The sequence below is a fragment of the Mastigoproctus giganteus genome, chromosome 7 (genome assembly GCF_048544385.1).
Source record: "Mastigoproctus giganteus isolate SK-2022 chromosome 7, ASM4854438v1, whole genome shotgun sequence".
Lineage (NCBI taxonomy): Eukaryota > Metazoa > Arthropoda > Arachnida > Uropygi > Thelyphonidae > Mastigoproctus > Mastigoproctus giganteus.
Window position 1 is genome coordinate 211,106,045 of NC_143581.1, and position 19,586 is coordinate 211,125,630.

At 34.4% G+C, this 19,586-nt stretch overlaps 1 protein-coding gene across 1 annotated transcript in view; it reads left to right on the forward strand.

The window, feature by feature from the left end:
* Positions 1-19,586, forward strand: part of LOC150083648 (uncharacterized) — a 250,721-nt gene that overhangs the window by 130,678 nt on the left and 100,457 nt on the right. Inside the window, exons 16-18 of the mRNA XM_090378554.1 lie at positions 6,794-6,916; positions 11,070-11,165; positions 14,625-14,864. Of these exons, the coding sequence (XP_090234680.1) occupies positions 6,794-6,916; positions 11,070-11,165; positions 14,625-14,864 (459 nt within the window). The remainder of the gene's footprint in view (positions 1-6,793; positions 6,917-11,069; positions 11,166-14,624; positions 14,865-19,586) is intronic.

Consider the following 19,586-nt stretch of genomic DNA (forward strand, 5'->3'; position numbering starts at 1 on the left):
AAATAGATGATTTCAGAACTCGCCAGTCAGATAGAGCAGAAAAAGATAAAATGGGATAGTTACAGAGTAACAAAAAGTATTGAAGACTGCAACATGTAGTACAAGTTGATCTGTAATAGTACCATAAATAAGGTCAGGGAGGCCAAGGCTACTTATGAGAAGGAATTGGCTAAGAGAGCAAAGAATGAGGACAAGGAATTTTTCATGTATGTGAATACAACAAAGAAGAAAGCTAATCAGATCGGATCCTCATGTACTGGGTGTGGGAAATTCTTAGATAACCATTTGATGTGGATGAATTGCATAGGTACCTTGCATCGGTCTTTACTGGCAAAAGACCCTTCATGCTGAGAAGAGGCTGTGTGAGTGAGCCATATGAAATTAGTGGTATAATTAAGATAATTGTTTATTAGATAAGCTATTGATCATAAAGGCAAGTAAGGCTCCCAGAGTTGACGGAATATCATTATTGTTTTTCAGTTTCATAAACAACATCGATGAACAGATAGAAGGTGTGATGTCAAAATTTGCAAATTATGTAAAGAAAGAAAGATGTAAAGATCAGAATTGTTAATGATCAGTACCAAGCAGCACTCCTTCGGGATGGCTTGAACAGACTTCAGAAATGGCCAGAGAAGTGGCAGTTATGTTTTAATGTTGCTAAATGCAAGGTCTTACACGTGGGGAATAGCAAACCAAAAACACCAGTCTTAGTATTAGTAGAGGCATACAATGCAACAAATCAAGCTTATATAGCATCAGCAAAAAAAAAAAAAAAAAAAAAAAACCCCTCCCCATTTCACCCATCTATTCACTCTAAAATTCAGTTTTGAATTTATTTAAGCTGTCAACTTCCACAACGACAAATGGAAGTTTGTTCCAGAAATTAACCACCCACTCTCTAAAGGAATTTCTGCACATCTATTCTATAACTGTCTTTCCTCAATTTGAATTTATGTTACCTCAGGTATGGAATCTGAGCAAGAGAAAGAATTCTATCAGGAAGAGGTTAACTTTCTCAAACCATTCAAGGTCTTATACACCTCAATCAGATCACCTTGCAGGTGCCTAGTCTCCAGATGTTGCAATTTGCAGAACTTAAGCTTGTCTTGGTAACAGCAACCCTCTGTTCCCCCTCACTAATCTCATTGCCCTTCTCTGTACTCATTCTAGTAGCTCAACATCTTTCCTAAAATGAAGCCTCCAGACCTGTATGCAGCACTCAAGATGTGGCCTGACTATTGCCTTATACAAGGAAAACTTGGTGGTGTTGAATTAAAAACAGTGGAGGAGAAAAGGGATCTGAGAGTTACAATATGGGCTGATAAGAAGTTTTATGAACAGTGTAAACAGGCAGCCAGGACAGGACACCATAACATGGTGTCCTGTCAATGATTTATCAAATTTTATTCTGTAGAGATAGGGAGGTCATAATCCCACTGTATAAGGCAATTGTAAGACCATATTTGGAATACTGTGTTCAAGTATGGAGACCTCATCTAAAAAAGACATTGAGCTTCTTGAAAGGGTCCAAAGACAGGCAGCTTGAATGGTGGGATCGGCAAAAGGACGACTGTAAGAGGAAAGACTAATTAGGTGTGCTACAGAGCTTGGCAACCAGGCACCTTACAGGTGACCTGATTGAGGTTTATAAGGCTCTGAGAGGGATTAGTAAAATGAATGAAATTGGAATTTTTGTTTTAAAGAATTCCAGAACTAGTGGTCATAAATTCAAATTACAGGAGTTGAAGTTTAGATTTGATTGTAGGAAGTTTTCTTTTAGCCAGCAAGTCGTTGATTGCTGGAACAAGTAGCCCACTCAGGTAGTTGAGGCAGCCAGTCTCAATAAATTCAAAGGTCAACTGTATAGTAACCTGTATGAGGAGGGAAGCATATAATTTGTATTTTCTTATATCAACCTCAGGGGCTCACATCTGGAGTATGGGCTTGGCACACCCAGGGTTCTGAGCTGGATATCGTCATTCTTCTCTTTCTTGGTGATTTCCTTTTACTTCTGACTCTTGTTTTCTCTCTCTCTCTCTCTCTCTCTCTCTCTCTCTCTCTCAGGGTAACTCAGAAATTTTTTTTTTTTTTTGGCTGGTGCAGCAAAAGCCTCAGGCTTCCTTGCACCATATGGCTAATTATAATAATAATATACTTGGGTTTTTTTTGTTTTTTTTTTTTTTTCTTGCCAGCACAGCAAAAGCCTGTGGCTTCCTTGTGCTATATGGCAAATACCATTATTGTTACTAAATAATGTAAATTATTTAGTAACAATAACAATGTCTAAATATAAAATTTAAACAACCAAATACAAACTCAAAGGCTAAAATGAAATTAATTGAGAAAAATTGGTAATTATATTGAACAATTTTGTTTTTCTCTCCATCACTTTGCACAAAAGAAGTATGAAGTGGGGGGGGGGGGCAAAAAAACAAGAAAATGCAAATAGTCTGTGCAGTATCCATATCAGAGCCCACTAAAAATGTAAATTGAATGTAGTGTAACTAAATAATGATTTACAAATTTTAACTCTACTGTACTACGTAAAGAAATTTTGAAAACTGCAGCAAGTAATGCTGAAGAGGTACAAACTGCAGGATTATGACATTACAAATTATTATATAACAGGAACTACTGGGTAAGTCTGCTAGGGCAAAAGTAGATGACATGGTAAAGCAGATAGCTTTTAAGGGCACAAAAGGTGATATTGTTGTACATGTTGGCACTTATGATATTGAGAGTAGGAGATCTGAGGACTTACTTAATAATACAGGTCAATGTTGGGAAAACGTTATGAGTTAAGATTAAATTTGAAAGTGGTTGCAAGCCTTGTCAATAATCTCACCCCTGGAGAGAACGTGCATGGCTTGTGAATTTTTCTCAGCGTGGCCTGCGCTTGTTAACAGGAGAGAGGGTTTTTACAGGGATGGGACCCACTTAAACAGAAGGGGTAAAAAAAAATTTTACTGATGCTATCAAGGCAATGAGCAATGATAGGCAAGTTTAAAAATTGCTTCTTGGGAGGGGGGGGATACACAGACTAATAAATAAACTAGAGCCGCAGGCAGAGATGAAAGTGATAATTGCACTGCTTCTACTGGAACGTGCAACAGCCTGGAAAGCAAAGTGCCAGGAATTTTAAATCCTGCTGTGGGTCATCATGAAACAAGTTAATACATGGGCTGTTAGGGTAACTAAGAATAAGAACATGCATTTATACTTACATGTACACTAATGCTGGGTGCATAGTAAATAATTTGACGAATTTGAATACTGATTCAGTCATCAAATGCAGACAATGTAGGAATATCAGAGACATGTTGTCACTCAGACATAAGCAATACTGAATTTGAATATGGGGAGTACAATGTATACAGGAAGGAAAGACGGAACAGAAGGAGGGGAGGGGTTATGCTCTTAGTTAAGAAGCATATTAAATGTAAGGCAGTGCATCCAGTGACTTGGGTGACGAGTGCAGTGTTAAGTCAGTTTTGTGTGATATAAGCGCTGGGAAAACAAACCTGAGAGTAGGAACATGTTATAGGCATAATGACTGTGATAAGTATACTAAACAGCTATACAGAGAAATAGATTGGGCTAGTAAATCAGAATGTTTTTGGTTAAAGAAGTAAATTTTATGCTTATATTAATAATGGGAGATTTTAACTTTCCAGATGTTGACTGGAATTTGTGAATGTCACACACACACACACACACACACACACACACACACACACACACACACTAGCAAGACTTTTGTGGATTTATTGGATGACTGTTTTCTACAGCAGCAGGTTAGAGAGGCAACAATAATACTCTTGATCTGGTTATCAGCAGTGATTCCTTATGTATTAAGAATCTGCAGGTAAAATACACTGGTTAGTAGCAATTACAGTATACTAATGTGGCATTTAATTAAAGACATAACTACTGTCAAGGATGAAGGGAAAGGCTTTTGCTTTCTTAAGGGTGACCACAGTTTTCTCAGACAGTTTTTAAATTCTATGCTGTGGGACCAACCAATGATGTTACCAATAGCAAATTCTAAAGAAAATTAATCATAGAAACTACTAGGCTTTTTCATACCAATGAAGAAATACTATTCAAAGCTTTGACCTAAATGGATGTCAAATGAACTATTGAGACACGTGGCAGAGCAGAGAAGTGCATAGGATGCTATATAAATTAGTCTGTAATCAAGTCACAAAGGAGGTTAGGCAAGCTAAGGCAGATTATGAGACGTCTCTAGCAAAGAAAAGCAGTAAAGGCTTTTATGCAGCTATTAACAGTAGAAGGAAGGCATTGAATCACATTGGGCCACTTGATGTCAGTGGGTTAACTGCTGATGACTGTCCTCAGGTTGCTGAAAAATTGAATAGGCATTTGCATCAACATTCACACAAGGAATTTTTTAGGGGAGGGGATGCCAGAAGTTTATCGACTCTAATGGGACCTAAATAACTTTGTGATAACTGATAAGAAAGTGGAAGAGAAATTGTTTAAGCCAAACATAAAAAATGCATCTGGAGTGGATAGAATCTATCCAATTATATTAAGGGAGGCAGGAAAAGAGATAAGCAAACTATTGGCCATAATTATGAGAGCATTCTTGGATTCAAGAATGCTCTCATAATTATGGCCAGTTCTTATGGACTGAAGATGTGAATGTATCCACAATTCATAAAGGGAGATCAAAAGGTGATATGAATAATTACAGACCTGTTAGCTTAACATCTATTCCAAGAAAAATAATGGAGTCACTGATCAAAGAAATAATTCAGGACCATCTGAATGGGAATACAATTATTCTGCAGTCACAGCATGGATTTTTCAAGGGGCAGGCTTGTCTAACGAATCTGATAGGTTACTATGATGCAGGGAGCAAGGAACTGGATGCAAAAGACAATTTTGATATCCTATACTTGAATTTCAGGAAGTCTTTTGATACTATTGCATATAAAAGACTACTGTATAAACTGGAGTAATGTGGTATTAAGGGAAAGTTACTGCTATGGATAAAGGGATGTTTATGTGGAAGAAGACAGAGAGTGGTTATTAATGGGCACTGCTCTTTGTGGGCTAATTTTATTAATGGAGTTTTCCAGGGTTCACTGCTGGGCCTGCTGTTGTTTTCGATATTTATTAATGATATATCAGGCTTAATGTTTAAGTTTGCAGATGATCAAAGGTTGGCAGGGTGGTTAATGACAATAATGAGAGTATGCTACTGCAAGAAGATCTAGAAAAATTAGATCGATGGGCTGAGAAATGGCAGTTGAAGTTTAACATTGACACATGCACGGTACTGTGTATCTGTAGCAGTAATCCCATAGTGACTTATCAACTGTATGGTACTACACTCTGGTTTGTGGAAAATGAAAAATATCTGGGGGTAATTGTGCAGTCAGATATGAAATTCTCTCATGTCTGCCAGCTCATCTCATTGCATTTTGTCAATGATATACAGAAACTTTGTTAGCACAGATAAGGAAATGATTATCCCCTTGCATAAGGCCATAGTTAGGATGCATCTTGAGTCCTGTATACAGGTCTGGAGGCCTCACTTCAGGAAGGATCTGAATCTGCTGGAACAAGTGCAGAGAAAGTGCCAAGTGCCAGATTGGTGAAAGGAACAAAAGGGTGCTCTTAACTAGAAAGGCTTTAGTTTTTCAAACTGCAGAACTGAAGAACTTTTCAGAATGTAAAGCCTTGAATGGATTGAGTAAGCTGAATTTGAATGGCATTCTTCCTCATACTGAGACTACACATTAGGAGGCATAAATTCAAGTTTAGGAAGGATGGTTGCAGGAGAGATGTGTGGAAGTTTGCCTTCAGCCAGCAGGTGGTTGATGGTTGGAACAGGCTTCCATCTCTTGTTGCAGAAGTGGATGGTTTGAATAAATCATCAAGGAAAAGCTAGACAGATTCTTGGAAAGTATAATCGGGTTTCGTGTGTATTTTTTTTTTTTTTTGTCTGATGCTACATAACCTTGCTTTCTTGCATTATTTGCCACTACTGGTATTTATCAGTAGGCATATAAATATAGTATAATTTATAATATAAATAAATACAGAATATAACAGCAATGTTATTGAATCAAACTTATAATTAATATAATAGCCACTGGCATATATAAATAAAATTGTTTTTACATTTCAAGAATTTAAATTAAAATTTCTATTCATCAGAATGATTGGGTGGTGTTACAGAATTTAATGTGATGTAAAGATTTGTTAATGACATGAACTGATGCCATTAAGAATTTATATCAGCAACCATTTTCAAGGGTGGCTCTGTTTATGTCAAATTTAATACCTCAAAAATTATGATCTCTCTCATTTTGATATTGTTGCCATAATGTAGAATACCTAACCTTTTCATACATTAATTTTAAAATCATTAAAATACAAGAAGTTAAGAAACCCAGGAGAGCTATAAGAGCATTAAAAAAAGGCAGGACTTACTTTCTTTTACTGCTAGGCCAACTGTGAACCAAAGGTTGCACACCAGGGAAAACATGAATGTTACTGTAATGAAATTAATATCTTATAAGTAGTGTCATCACCACAAATTGCCTTAATATTACATTATAAATAGAAGATGCTTCCTCAACCAAAGAAAGATGCCAAATAGCAGTAGATCTAAGATATTAAATTAAATAAAATCTTCAAAAATCTGCAAGCCTATTTTAGATAGCTGCCTTACTACCACGCACTCAAAAATAATAATTATTTTTTGCCATGTTATATAAATTGAAATACTTATGCTTTATCTCCAATTTTTATACAGCTTGAAGATGAAGCTAATATGCTGAGAATGCAATTGGAAGCAGAAAGAAAATTAATATTAGAAAAAGAACAACAGTATCAAATGTTGTTAGAGACATCTGAAAAAGCTTTAGCTACTTCACAGGTAAGGGTTATAGATATTAAATAGAGTCAGATATGAGAGTCAACTTTTGCATTCTAATTTTAATCTGAATATGCCACCAAATAATGCACATGCTACTTCTTTTGTTTATTGATATACATAGTATTTATTTATTTTACATATTATTTATTTATTTGCATATGAAGTATACACTTGTTATAACACTCCCACCTATAGTACTATCCCATTGAATATATGAAGTACATGCATTTTTTAACATCTGTAATGCTCCCATTTAAAATGCTTTCCCCACATATTGCTTTTCTTAAAGTTCCAAAAAGAAATAAATCTGGATATATGCTTCCTTCCTCTTGAGTCTGGTTTTGGCAAAGGGATGATAGAGGTTAAAATTTAAGAATTATTTATGAATTATTTAAGAATTTATGAAATTATTTTATGATTTATGAATTTTAATTAATGAAATTTAATTTATTTTATGAAATTTAAGAAATTATTTATGAATTATTTAAGAATTAGTTTGTTCATTTCATAGAAATTGCTTCCAGTACATGTGACATATGTTTCTTTAGCATTAGCATTAGCATTAGTAGAGGCATTTGATGCAAGAAAGCAAGCTTATGCAGCATCAGCCTATTCTTTCATATTTAACTCTGACCTCTGAAGGTAAAAAGGCACCCACTGTCTTCCCATTTATCAATGCACTTGTACACTTTTTTATATGTAATATAACATTGTTAAATTATATTTTTCTTGAATTATATTATATTTTACATTCTTCACTGATACGGTACTTGGCCCCTTTTATATATGTTTTATTATTGCATCAATAAATTTCATTAATGATAGCATTATTATTATGTTAATGCTATATTTATCACATTTATACAGTAATACACAAGATATATTTATTTTAATTTAATAAAATCATTAATTCTTCTTAAGGTGCCAAAAATGCAAGTTAAGTTGCATTAAATCTGCAGATTTTAATCTTTGATATAAATTATTGGTTCATAAACACTGCAAAAAAAAGGTAAAAAGTCAATGTTATCTAACAAAATATTGATATAAAATAGTCTCCAAAAAAAAAAGGGAGGGGGGGGGATCCTGCTTATAGTGCTCTTTGGGGCCAGTTCCTTCAAAATGTAATGGGACCACTGTAATGAGAGTTTACTGTATTAATATTGTTAACAATGAAATTTGTATAAACATAAAATTATTTTTATAGAGCCATGAAAGTTTCTTTATCATTGAAAATCCTTATGTGAAGCCAAACATTGAATTTTATTAACCAGTTTGTACATATTTCATAAAAGCCGTCTTACTTAAGTATTTGTCTGTGAGCATCGATATGAATTTTAATTTTATAATTTTCATACTAGAAAAGTCAGATTCATTTAAAAACATGAATTCAGTCTGAGAAAAGAGTATGTTTTAGAATTGGATATTTCTGTGATACTTAAGACCAGAAATTTGTCTGTTTGACTATAATTTAAGGCACAAACCTCAGAGTAAACTATTTATAAATTTAGCTTCATTTCATGTATTTCCTGTATAAAGAGCAATAAACAGAAAGGAATAGCTTATTCAGTTAAACCATTGCTTGTTCTGCCTATCAATCTTTATATAGGAAGTAGAGATGCAGCTCCATTTATATATGGTAGTATATCATTTGGAAAAAAAAAAAAAAAAACGCTCAAAGTATGGTTAGCAGTATCATAAACCTTTTCATAAGTGAGTTTCTGATAGTGTGATAGCTTCTGTACAGTGAGTTTCTTCCTTGGAATTTTAGTTTTGGAAAAATGAAAACTTTATACATAAATGCTTTTAAATATTAATTTGTTCTTATTTTGACTTCCTTGCACAATATTAGAGTAAAATTATTGTCAAAAATAAAATCAGAATTTTTTTTAAAAAATCCCAAAAAATTTAATTTCTTTCTTTCTTTTTTTTTTTGATGTATTATCCTTTACATCTATTTATATATCACTTGATTTAATTCATCAACTTTTGGATGTAAATTCCAGAGAATTTTTCCAATTTTAGATTTTGTAAGCAAAATCAAGCAACTTGAGGCTACATGATGTAATCTCCTCTGATTTTAAAGCTATTCTCCATGCTGCTATCTATTATTAGCTACATTAGGATTAAAATTGTTTGGGAAAATTTGGGTAAGAGATGACATGTAATGGAAAAATTTCATGGAGTTTATATGTTAAAGGAGATGTCTGAATTTTATTATTGAATAATCTATTCCATGGATGTATAATATTTTTACTGTTGTTTCTGTTGAGAGTTTTTTTTTTTTTTTTTTTTGCTAAATTTTTTAATACCACATGCTTCTTTGATTTTCCTTTTCATAAAACCTTAGATGGTATACATGGAAATGTAATTTTCACCCATTAGATAGTTAAGAAAGTTGATCACTGAGTTTGAAACTATTTTTACATCATATTTGTGTTTTAATCTAGCTTTAATTTAGCTTTAATCTAGTTTGCAAGTGATAGGCTGTAATGTGTTGCTGGATAAATGATTTTATTTTGATTTAGAACATAATTTGTGAAAGACTTTATGGATAAAATCCCTTAACAAAAACGTATTCAAAGGTTTGATATTGGCATACATATTCTAGTATTTTGGTGTGATTAAAGCAACTTGTATCTTTTCCTTAGGATTATTATTTTCTGTATGATGACTTTTAAAGGTCACATCAGAAATTGGTATATTTAGATACCAAAAGGTGCTTTTATGAGGACTGTCCCAGAATAAGGGATAGGTTTTTACTGTGAGGACTGTCCCAGAATAAGGGATAGGTTTTTACTGTGAGGAAATCAATTCTGTACAGTCATGCTATTAGCTTTCTTTTTCAGTGTACCTTTAACTTGTTGCAGTATACTTATCATATTGTTACTCTGCACAGAGACCCCAGGAGGTCAAGTTCAAATTTTAGTGAAAATAAATTCATAGAGTTATAAATTTCGTTTGGCAAGGCATGGTTCAGCTGCATCATTTACTAAAGCCTGATGCCAGCTCTGACTGCATTCTTCTTTGTGATGCCCCTCACTACTACCTGTACAATTTTGGTCAGCTCTTGATGTGATTCATATTATCCTGAATGGAAGCTGTGAGAGAACAGAAATGTTGTTATTGTTAAAATGTATTGATAGCATAGGAATTATGAATTTTAGCATTGTCATGTTGCAAAATCCACAAGTCCTTTTAATTTCTTCTCTTTCTTGGTGATTCCCTGCTTCTGATTCTTTCTCTCTCTCTCTCTCTCTCTCTCTCTCTCTCTCTCTCAGGGTAATACGGGAATTTTTTTTTTTTTTTTGCTGGTGCAGCATAAGCCTCAGACTTCCTTGCACCATATGGCTAATAATAATAATTGTAGGACTCTTCTTCTGAATATATTCTTAACATTTTTTCCAGAATTTTCAGAGTAATGAATGTTGAGAGTAGGTCTCCCAGGTTATGCCTGCTGGTAGTTCAAGTGTAATGTCAACAGGTTTCTTCTGGCTTTTCATTCCATATATATTACTAGAGTACATTAAGTCTTAAGGTGTTTAGGATCATTATATAAAAATGCTTCTTTTGTAAGGAAATCATTAACATAACGAAATTCAATTTGTTTGGGATTTTAGGATGAAAGAAAGAAAGGCTGTCTACTTCCAGATAGAACTTTCTTGCTTTGTTTTAAGAGCATAGGGGAATCACTGTCGTCATCTGCAGCATTGCTTCTTATGTCACGTTTTGCTTGTACAAAAAAAAAAAAAAATCTTGGTTATCCTGTGACAGATATCATTCATTTTGTTTGATTAGTTAAATTAAACCAAAGAATGTGACATTCTAGATAAAATTTTAAATTAGAGGAGAGATTATAAACATTTTAGCTCTGAAATAATAAGATCATATAAAAGCATAAATATTTTCGCTAGTAATCAACATGATCTGCATTTGGTCTATAGCATCCAACATTTATACAAAAAAGTAATGTGCTACTTTGATGCCAACCACTCAGTTGAATAAAATGACAATGCTGCATTACTTCTTTAATAGCATCCTTTTAAATTTATCTTAGAATTAAAATGGATGTGTCCTTGTATGTTCTTTTATTTTTTTTTGAGCAAAAATCATTTTATAGTTGCAAATAGATAACATATAGTCTTATGTTTTTTAGAAAGCACTTGAAGATAAACTACATTATATTGAGTCTGGAAAAACAGAAAAGGAAACTGAAAATGAAGCTCTTAAAGCACAAATAGAAATATTAAAGGTGAGTTAATTATAAACTTAATGTGTATTAAATAATGTGGCATTTTCTTTTCTTCACACATAACATCATTATTTAGAATTGAATTAAGAACTGAGAGAATCATTATAATACTGCATCATCTTAACATCAGGTAATTTCATTAACAGGTTTTTGTGATATTTAAATTTTTTTCACCTTATTTAAAAATTACTGAGATTGGTAGTTCCCACCTAGTCTTCCTATAACATTAGGATGCATTCAGTAAAAGCTTATTATATGAATTCATATAATGTGAACCTTTAGGCACCTTCTCCATAACAAAATTTCTCAAACTTAGCTCTCTGATGCACATGCACAATTTGGAAACAACCACTTGCAAGAAATATACAGTGGATTCTTGTGCACTCTACTTTACCATCACTTGTTTAAATGACTCTCTCTCTCTCTCCCTCCCCCCCTCCCTCCCTCCCTCCCTCCCTCCCCTCCTCCTCCTCCTCCTCCTTCTGAGAACCTGCTTCTTGGTATAGTCTTATATTCTTGTTTTAACTCTTGAAATTTGCTAAGACATCACAAACCAACTATCCTACTTAAAACTTATTTCATACAGATTATTTAAATTTGTGAAATCTAAATGTAAGCCTATCATAAAATTGTTTTTATTTTCTTAGTGTTAAGTCAGCAGCTTATGAAAATATGCCAAAAGAGGGCATTCAGTTGTTTTTGTAGTTTCAATTTTAGTATTTCTTTTGATTTGCACTTCAGTACTAAGTTTACAATGGTTAAATTTAAGAAGAAAATTCTTTTTACGATGTGCACATTAATTTCAAAGGGTTATACCATACAATGAAAGAAACATCTTTGTCCTAGAAAATCTAGTTTGTTTCTGTCTATTATCAATACTAGTGCCCTTCTCCTCGTGATTGTAATGTATTTTAATATTTAAATATGAACCATAAAACAAAGGAATTGAGTGACCCCCCCCTCTCTCTCTCTCACTCACTCACATATACACATCAACTGGTTTATTTATCAGTAGTACTGTGATGTCCATGAACCCAGTTAGACCTTATAAACATTTATACTGTCAATAGTGCTTTAATAATTCTTTAATATGAACCAAATATAAACATTTGGTTCATATTAAATCTTGGTGCATTGTGCCAAGAACTGCTACATCATAAAGAGCATGGAACTATCCAAAAATGTTAAGGTGGGTATTGGCATTCATGGTTCATTGCACAACCAACAAAGGTCCTAGGCCCACACTATGAGAAATAACACCTCACTATAACTCTGCCTCTTCCAAACTTCATCATTGGCACAATGCACCTCCAGCAGCTGACTTCTCCAGGCATCCTCCACACCTGCACTTACCTATCTGATCAGGATAGGATATAGCAAGATGTGTCACTCCATAGAACCAAGTTCCACTGCTCATGAACCAATTACAGCATTTGTTATATAAGGCCAGACCAGCAATTGTAGCTGATGATGTTTGGCTTATGCTCCACTGCCTTCCCATGTAAACCAAGGCTGTGGAGCTCCACACATAGTGTGTTTATACAGATCTCAGCTTCTGTGGACACCTTAAACTACTTGTTGATATTTTACAGGGATGTCTGGATGAGATTGCTGTGCTACACTTCTGAGTACTCTCTAGTCACAAGGAGTGAGGAGATTCCATGGTTTCCATGCATTCCAGGTGGTGGTGGTGCCATCATGCTTCCATTTCATGATAACATCACTGATGGTCAACTTTGGTGTGGCTGTCAGCAATAGTGCAACCCAACAAGTCAGAAATGTAATATCTGACAATAACATCACTCTGTGTGCCATGACAAGAACAACCAACTTTATGATACTTGATGTTCTGAATCAGTTTCTTCTGATGACTTATGTTTTTCAGGCTGAGCATTTGTGTATGTGGGAAGATATTTTATTTTTCTTTCTGCTAATTAGTTTTTTAATAAACTAAGAGCTGAATTTTTCAAAAAAATCCTTCATTTTTACTGAAAATCTGGATGCAGTGCACTGTAGAAAGCTTTTGCATTTATTCTGATGATATTCACTATTGCAAAGAAATTTGATGAGACCCATCTTACAATCCTTCTCAATAAGGGGTAGATTTATGGAGCATGCCACCTATGCATAAGCCTCCTTTTATCATATTGTACTGTGTACCTAATAACTAGCCGTGGTGTGATGCACTCAGTGTTCATTTCTAACTTTTTCAAACTAGAAAGTGTGAATACCAAATGAGCATGAACTTAGCAAAACATGTTGGCGAAGGTAAAGAAAGCCTACACGAGAAGCACACAAAGGTTCGATGAAATTTACAGGTAAAAGTACTTTGCCATAACGACATTTGTATTGTTGCTCGCTTGGTAAACAGACAGTTGGTGTTATCGGTCAGGAGTAGAAATTGAATCCCATGGGAGATTGAAACCCTCCTGAAGTGGAGGGGGTAACCTGACATTTTTTCTTTAGAATCACTGGTGGACTAGTGGATAAATTGTTTATTAAGAAATAAAAAAAAAAAAAGGCAAAGGAAGCCCACACAAGAAGCACATCAATTTTTGAAAAAGTTTACTGGTGAAACTACGTTGCGAACATCTTTTACGACGCCAGAACTTCCAATATGACTCTGTTCGTGATTCAATTAGTGATTCTAAAGAAAAAAAGGTCGGGTTACCCCCCCTCTACTTCGGGAGGGTTTCAATCTCCCGTGGGATTTAACTTCTACTCCAGACCAATAACACCCGCTGTATGTTTACTGAGCGAGCAACAATACAAATGCCGTTACGGCAGAGTACTTTTACTGGTAAATTTCATCGAACTTTTGCGTGCTTCTCATGCAGGCTTTTTTTACCTTAGCCAACATGTTAACACAACTTAGTAACTAAGGATCTGCTATGTTGTGTTATCTGTGTTATGAGTGAATTGTAATTTGTTCTGTATTAATTTTAGCATCACAGCTCCACTCTCTACATTAAGCATTCCTCAAGGATTAAGGGGAAAAACTGATTATCTTCATAGAGTTAAAAGGTAATAACCAGTCTAACTAGAATTAAAATGCTGAAAACAAAATACACTTAAACACATTGAGAAGATTAAAAAAATTATACCATTTATTCCATACAGAATTTACTTTAAGTGACCATGATTATATCAAAGTATGCACATCTAAAATACAAGTTTCTCTAAGGCCTCTTCCCTGATGGCATACTGTTGGCTCACTCCTAAGTGAATCCCAAAAGAAGTTATATGTGGGCAGTTCCAGTATTGCTATGATTTCTTAGAGAAACTTATATTAAAATATTTTAGTTTTTTTGCTGAATGTACATAAAACTGCCCTTTATAAATTAGCAGTTTTATGTACATTCAGAAAATTAATTTACTCTAAAAAGTATGCTTAAGGGTAACTTGATTAAACTTATTAAATTATATACACATTAATATATATTTACTTTTTTGCACCAGAAAGAACTGCAATTGAAGCATGAAAATTTGCAACAGACATTGGAAACAATAACGACTGAAAAGGGATCTATAGAAACTCAGCTAGAAGATTTAGCAAGGGAGGCTAGAATGAAGCAAGAAGCTCTGGATCAGGCATCAGTTATATATGCATCAAAGATAACAGGTCTTACTGCTGCTAAGGATGAGCTTGAAAAAAAAGTTTCAGAAGAAATTAAAAATAAGAATGAAAGTGAAGAAAAGGTACTATTTTAGTTTTTTAAAACTATGGCTTACTGCTCATATATTGTCATATAATTATAAATTATACTTTTTAATTTTTCAGAAACAAGTTAACAAATACTAACAGATAATCTTGCTGTCTCTATAAGAATTTGGTTTTCACACCATTTAGCATCTCTCACCTTGTGAGTTAAGTTGTCACTGGGTTGTCAGGTATGGTACTAATGGGGGTCTGGCCTTCTGCAAATAAGATGCTAAATAATACTGAAATTGCCACTTGAGGAATAGTGTAAATGTAAAAAATAGTCTAAATATGATACTTAAGTAGAATTTTACCTGTGATTTTTAGAGAAGTTCTGCTTATTTATGGTGTAGCACTGAAGTAACTCATGGCAATAGCATCATAATTTGAGAGATCAGTATTCTCTTATAGAAGTCAATTTCTTTATAATGTACTTAGAAGGTTCATGTGGAATCAAATTACAGGCAACCCCCCATATAATAAGATACTTCTACAACATGGTTTCTCTCTAACACGATTGATAAATTGTGGCAATCCTTGCACAACACAGTACTTGTATAACATGGTTTTGCTCCAACACAGTTTGAGAATTACTGGAAATCTGGCATAACACAGCATATTTGAGCTTTTGTGCTGGGAAAACCCTGCTGTAAAATGTTAGATGTAATTTTCTTTCCATTCCTTTTCATGAATCCCTGCTGTTGTCTTGCTAGTCATTATTGCCTTTGTGGTATTTTTCCAAAGCACATTTCTGGAGGTTACTACCATAAAACAATAAAAACAATTTGCAGTTTCCGGTTTATTGGTCTTTTCTGTTAGTGTAATCAATTATAAACTCGATCTTCTTGCATTTGCTATAGTACTGATAGCTGGAATTCTGTGGGTTTTCATGCTATTATGGTGAAATGTGTTTCCTCTTCCATGAAATATTCAGTCATATAAAACACTTAAATAAATTTTCAGAAACTCATTACTTCATATCTCACTTGTGCATATCGTGTTTGTTGCAACCTGTGTGTGTCATGTTCTTTGTTATTAATTGCTTATCATTTTTACTGTTTTAAATTTTACAACCAAAAAAAAAAGTCAGTGAACAGAAATATCAATTACAGTACTTATTAATTATTACAGTACTTATTAATTAAGCTATGTATGCAAGCGTAAATTTATTTTTATTTTGCTAACTGGAAAATATTCTTCCAATTTTCACGTATCATTTAACTTTGTTAATTGGTAAGGTAATAAAGTTAAATTTGTGCTTTATATCTTTAAAGTGAAGTTCCACTATATTTTGTTGGGAGATCCCTAGGTTAGGTTCTGTGCTATTGAACTCGTGCTTGTTTGGGACCATAAAAAATTGTGGCTTTGAAGCATGCAGTTTGTGACTTTTAAAGAGAGCAGAAGGTATAGAAAATCTAGATACTGCAGAAGAGATTGTGCTCAGCAGCAATGAAGAGGAAGAAAATTAAATGAATGCACATTACTGACATATAAGTATCACAGTTTGTAAGGTAAGATGTTTGTTCAGTTATTAAATTTAAGTTTCCTACTATAAAATTTAAGTTTCCGATAGTTATAAAAAAATGGTGTATTTTTGTTAGCTTTTGGAATGTACCCCCATTTTTACTGGTTCTTAGTCCTGTATAACACGGTTTCGCATTACACAAGATTTTGTAGGAACCAAACTACCGTGCTATACAAGGGTTACCTGTATATTTTACAGATAGTCATAAATTAAAAGACTGAAATGCTCATTCTGGAAGAATTTCACTATTACTTCCATGAAAAAGTAAAAATGAATGAAAGGAGACATTATAAGTTCAACTAATTGTGCTTATTTTGATTCATTTAATATGATAACTGGAACCTGTTTCAATCTTCTTTCAAGCTGAATCAAACTAAAATTACCTCAGTCAGGGTAATTTTAGTTTTCTGAAACTCATCTCTTCCCCCCATTGTAAATTTCATTAGTACTGCACTGTAAATATGAGTTTCAGAAGAGCAGTGCTTTAGGATACTGATTTAGATGGCACTATCTTAGTATTAGTAGTGGCAAATGATGCAAGAAAGCAAGCTTATATAAAAAAAAAACATACCCACCTGATCATCCCCTCCAAGAATTTGTCTAGTTCTTCCATGAATTTAATCAAACTACCCACTTCCACAACAACAGATGGAAGTTTGGTTTGTTCCATCAATCAGCCACTTGCAGGCTGAAGGCACACTTCCACAGATCAGTCAGCCTCCTTGCAAATGCCTAGTCACCAGATTCTGCAATTTTCAGAACTAAAGCCTTTCTTGGCAAGACCACCCTTTTCTTCCCTTCACCAATTTTTTTGTCCCTCTGCACACCTTGTAGCAGATCTAGATCCTTCCTAAAGTGAGGCACTTCAGACCTGTATGCATTATTCAATATGCAGCCTGACCATGGCCTTGTACAAAGGGATAATCATCTCCTTGTCCCAAAGTTTCTTTATATCATTGACAAAATCCCATGAGCTGTCCTGGCAGCCTGTTTGCACTGCTCAGAGAACTTTGTATCTGCACAACTACCCCCAAGTCTTTTTTTATGTTCCATTACACCAAGTGTAGTACTACACAATTGGTATGTTATATATTAACCTGAGATTACTTTACCTTGCATTTATCAATGCAAGGTAAACGTCAACTGCAGCTTCTCAGCCCATTGACCTAATTTTTCTGGATCTTGTTGCAGTAGCTTACCTTGATCACTGTCTTTAGCAGCCCTGCCAACCTTTGTATCATCTGCAAGCTTAGACATTAAGCCTGATATATCTTCATTGGTATCATTAATAAATATAAAAAACAAAGATGGGTCCAGCATTGAATCCAGGATAACTCCACTAATAATATTAGTCCATAAAGACTAGTGCCCATTGGTAACTACTCTCTGTCTTCTCCCACTCAACCATCCCTTTATCTATAGTAGTAACTTGCCCTTAATGCTACATTGCTCCAATTTGTACCGCAGTCTTGTTCAACTGTATCCAAAGCCTTCCTGAAATCCAAGTATATGATATTATTTTTTGCATCCAGTTCCTTTATTACTGCATCACTGTATCGAATCAGATTGGTCAGACAAGACTATCCCTTAACAAATCAATGCTGTGACTACAGTATAATTGTATTCCTGTCAAGATAGTCCTGCATTACTTCTTTAACCGTGACCATTATTTTCCCTGAACAGACATTAAACTAACAGACCTGTAATTACTCATGTCACCTTTTGGCTCTCCCTTTGTGAATTAGGGATGCATTTGCACATCTCCAGTCCATAGGGACCTCCCCTGAATCCAAGGATGCTCTCATAATTATGGCTATGTGTTTGCTTAACTCCTTTGCTGCCTCCCTTAATATAATTAGATAGATCACATCCACCCCAGGCACCTTTTTTATGTTTGGCTGAACAACTTCTCTTCCACTTTCCTTTCAATTATCACAAAATCATTTAGCTCCCTGTTAGAGTTTTATAAACTTCTGGCATCCCCTTCCCTAAAGAATTCCTCATTTGTGAATGTAGATGCAAAATACCTATTCAGTTTGTCAGCAACCTGAGCAGAGTCATCAATAGTTAAACCATCGACATCAAATGGCCCAATGTGATTGAACCCCCCTTTCTTCTACTGTTAATATAAGCATAAAAGTTTCTGCTGCTTTTCTTTGCATTCTTTGCTAGAGACTTCTCGTAATTTGCCTTAGCTTGCCTAAATTCTTTTGTGACTTGATTACAGACTATATCTACTGTTTGCTTCTCTATCACCTGATAATTTATATGTATCCCACTTATTTTACTTCTCTGCTGTAAGTCTCATCAGTTCATCTGACATCCATTTAGGTCTAAACCTTGAATAGCATTTCTTAGTTCGTATGAAAAGCTTAACAGCATCTATGATTATTTCCCTGAATGTTTCCCAGTTAGAATTTGTTGTTGGTAACATCATCAGTTGGTCCTACTGCATAGAATTTAAAAACTGTCTGAGACCACTGTAGTCACCCTTACAAAAGCAAAAACCTTTCCCTTTACCATTGACAGTAGTTATGTCTTTAAGTAAATTCCACATCAATACTCGGTGATCCTACAGATTCTTAATAAATGAAAAATCGCTATTTATGACCAGATCAAGACTTCTGCTTCTTCTTGTTACCTCTCTAATGTGCCTCTGTAAAAAGCAGTCATCCAATAAATCCACAAAGGTCTTGCTAGAGTACGGGTGACCAACCCACAGATTCTAGTCAACTTCTGGAAAGTTAAAAGCCCCCATTATAATACATTCTGATCTGCTGGCCCACTCTAGTTCTCAGTAGAGTTGTTTGGTATACTCATCGCTGTCATTAGTCCTATAGCACACTCCTAATTTTCATTTTCTCAGTGCTTATGTCACACTAAACTGACTAACATTGCATTGTCTGCCCATGTTGACTGGATGAACTGCCTTAGATTTAATATGCTTCTTATCTAAGAGCATAACCCCTCCCCTCCTTCTGTCCTGTCTTTCCTTCATGTATACATTGTACTCCCCATATTCAAATTCAGCATTAGCATTAGCATTAGTAGAGGCATTTGATGCAAGAAAGCAAGCTTATGCAGCATCAGCCAAAAAATAAAAAAAATAAAAAAATAAAATAAATAAAAAAATAACCACTTCCACTTCCCCTCTGTTCATTCGAAATACCTGTCCAGCTGAGCCTTAAACTTATTT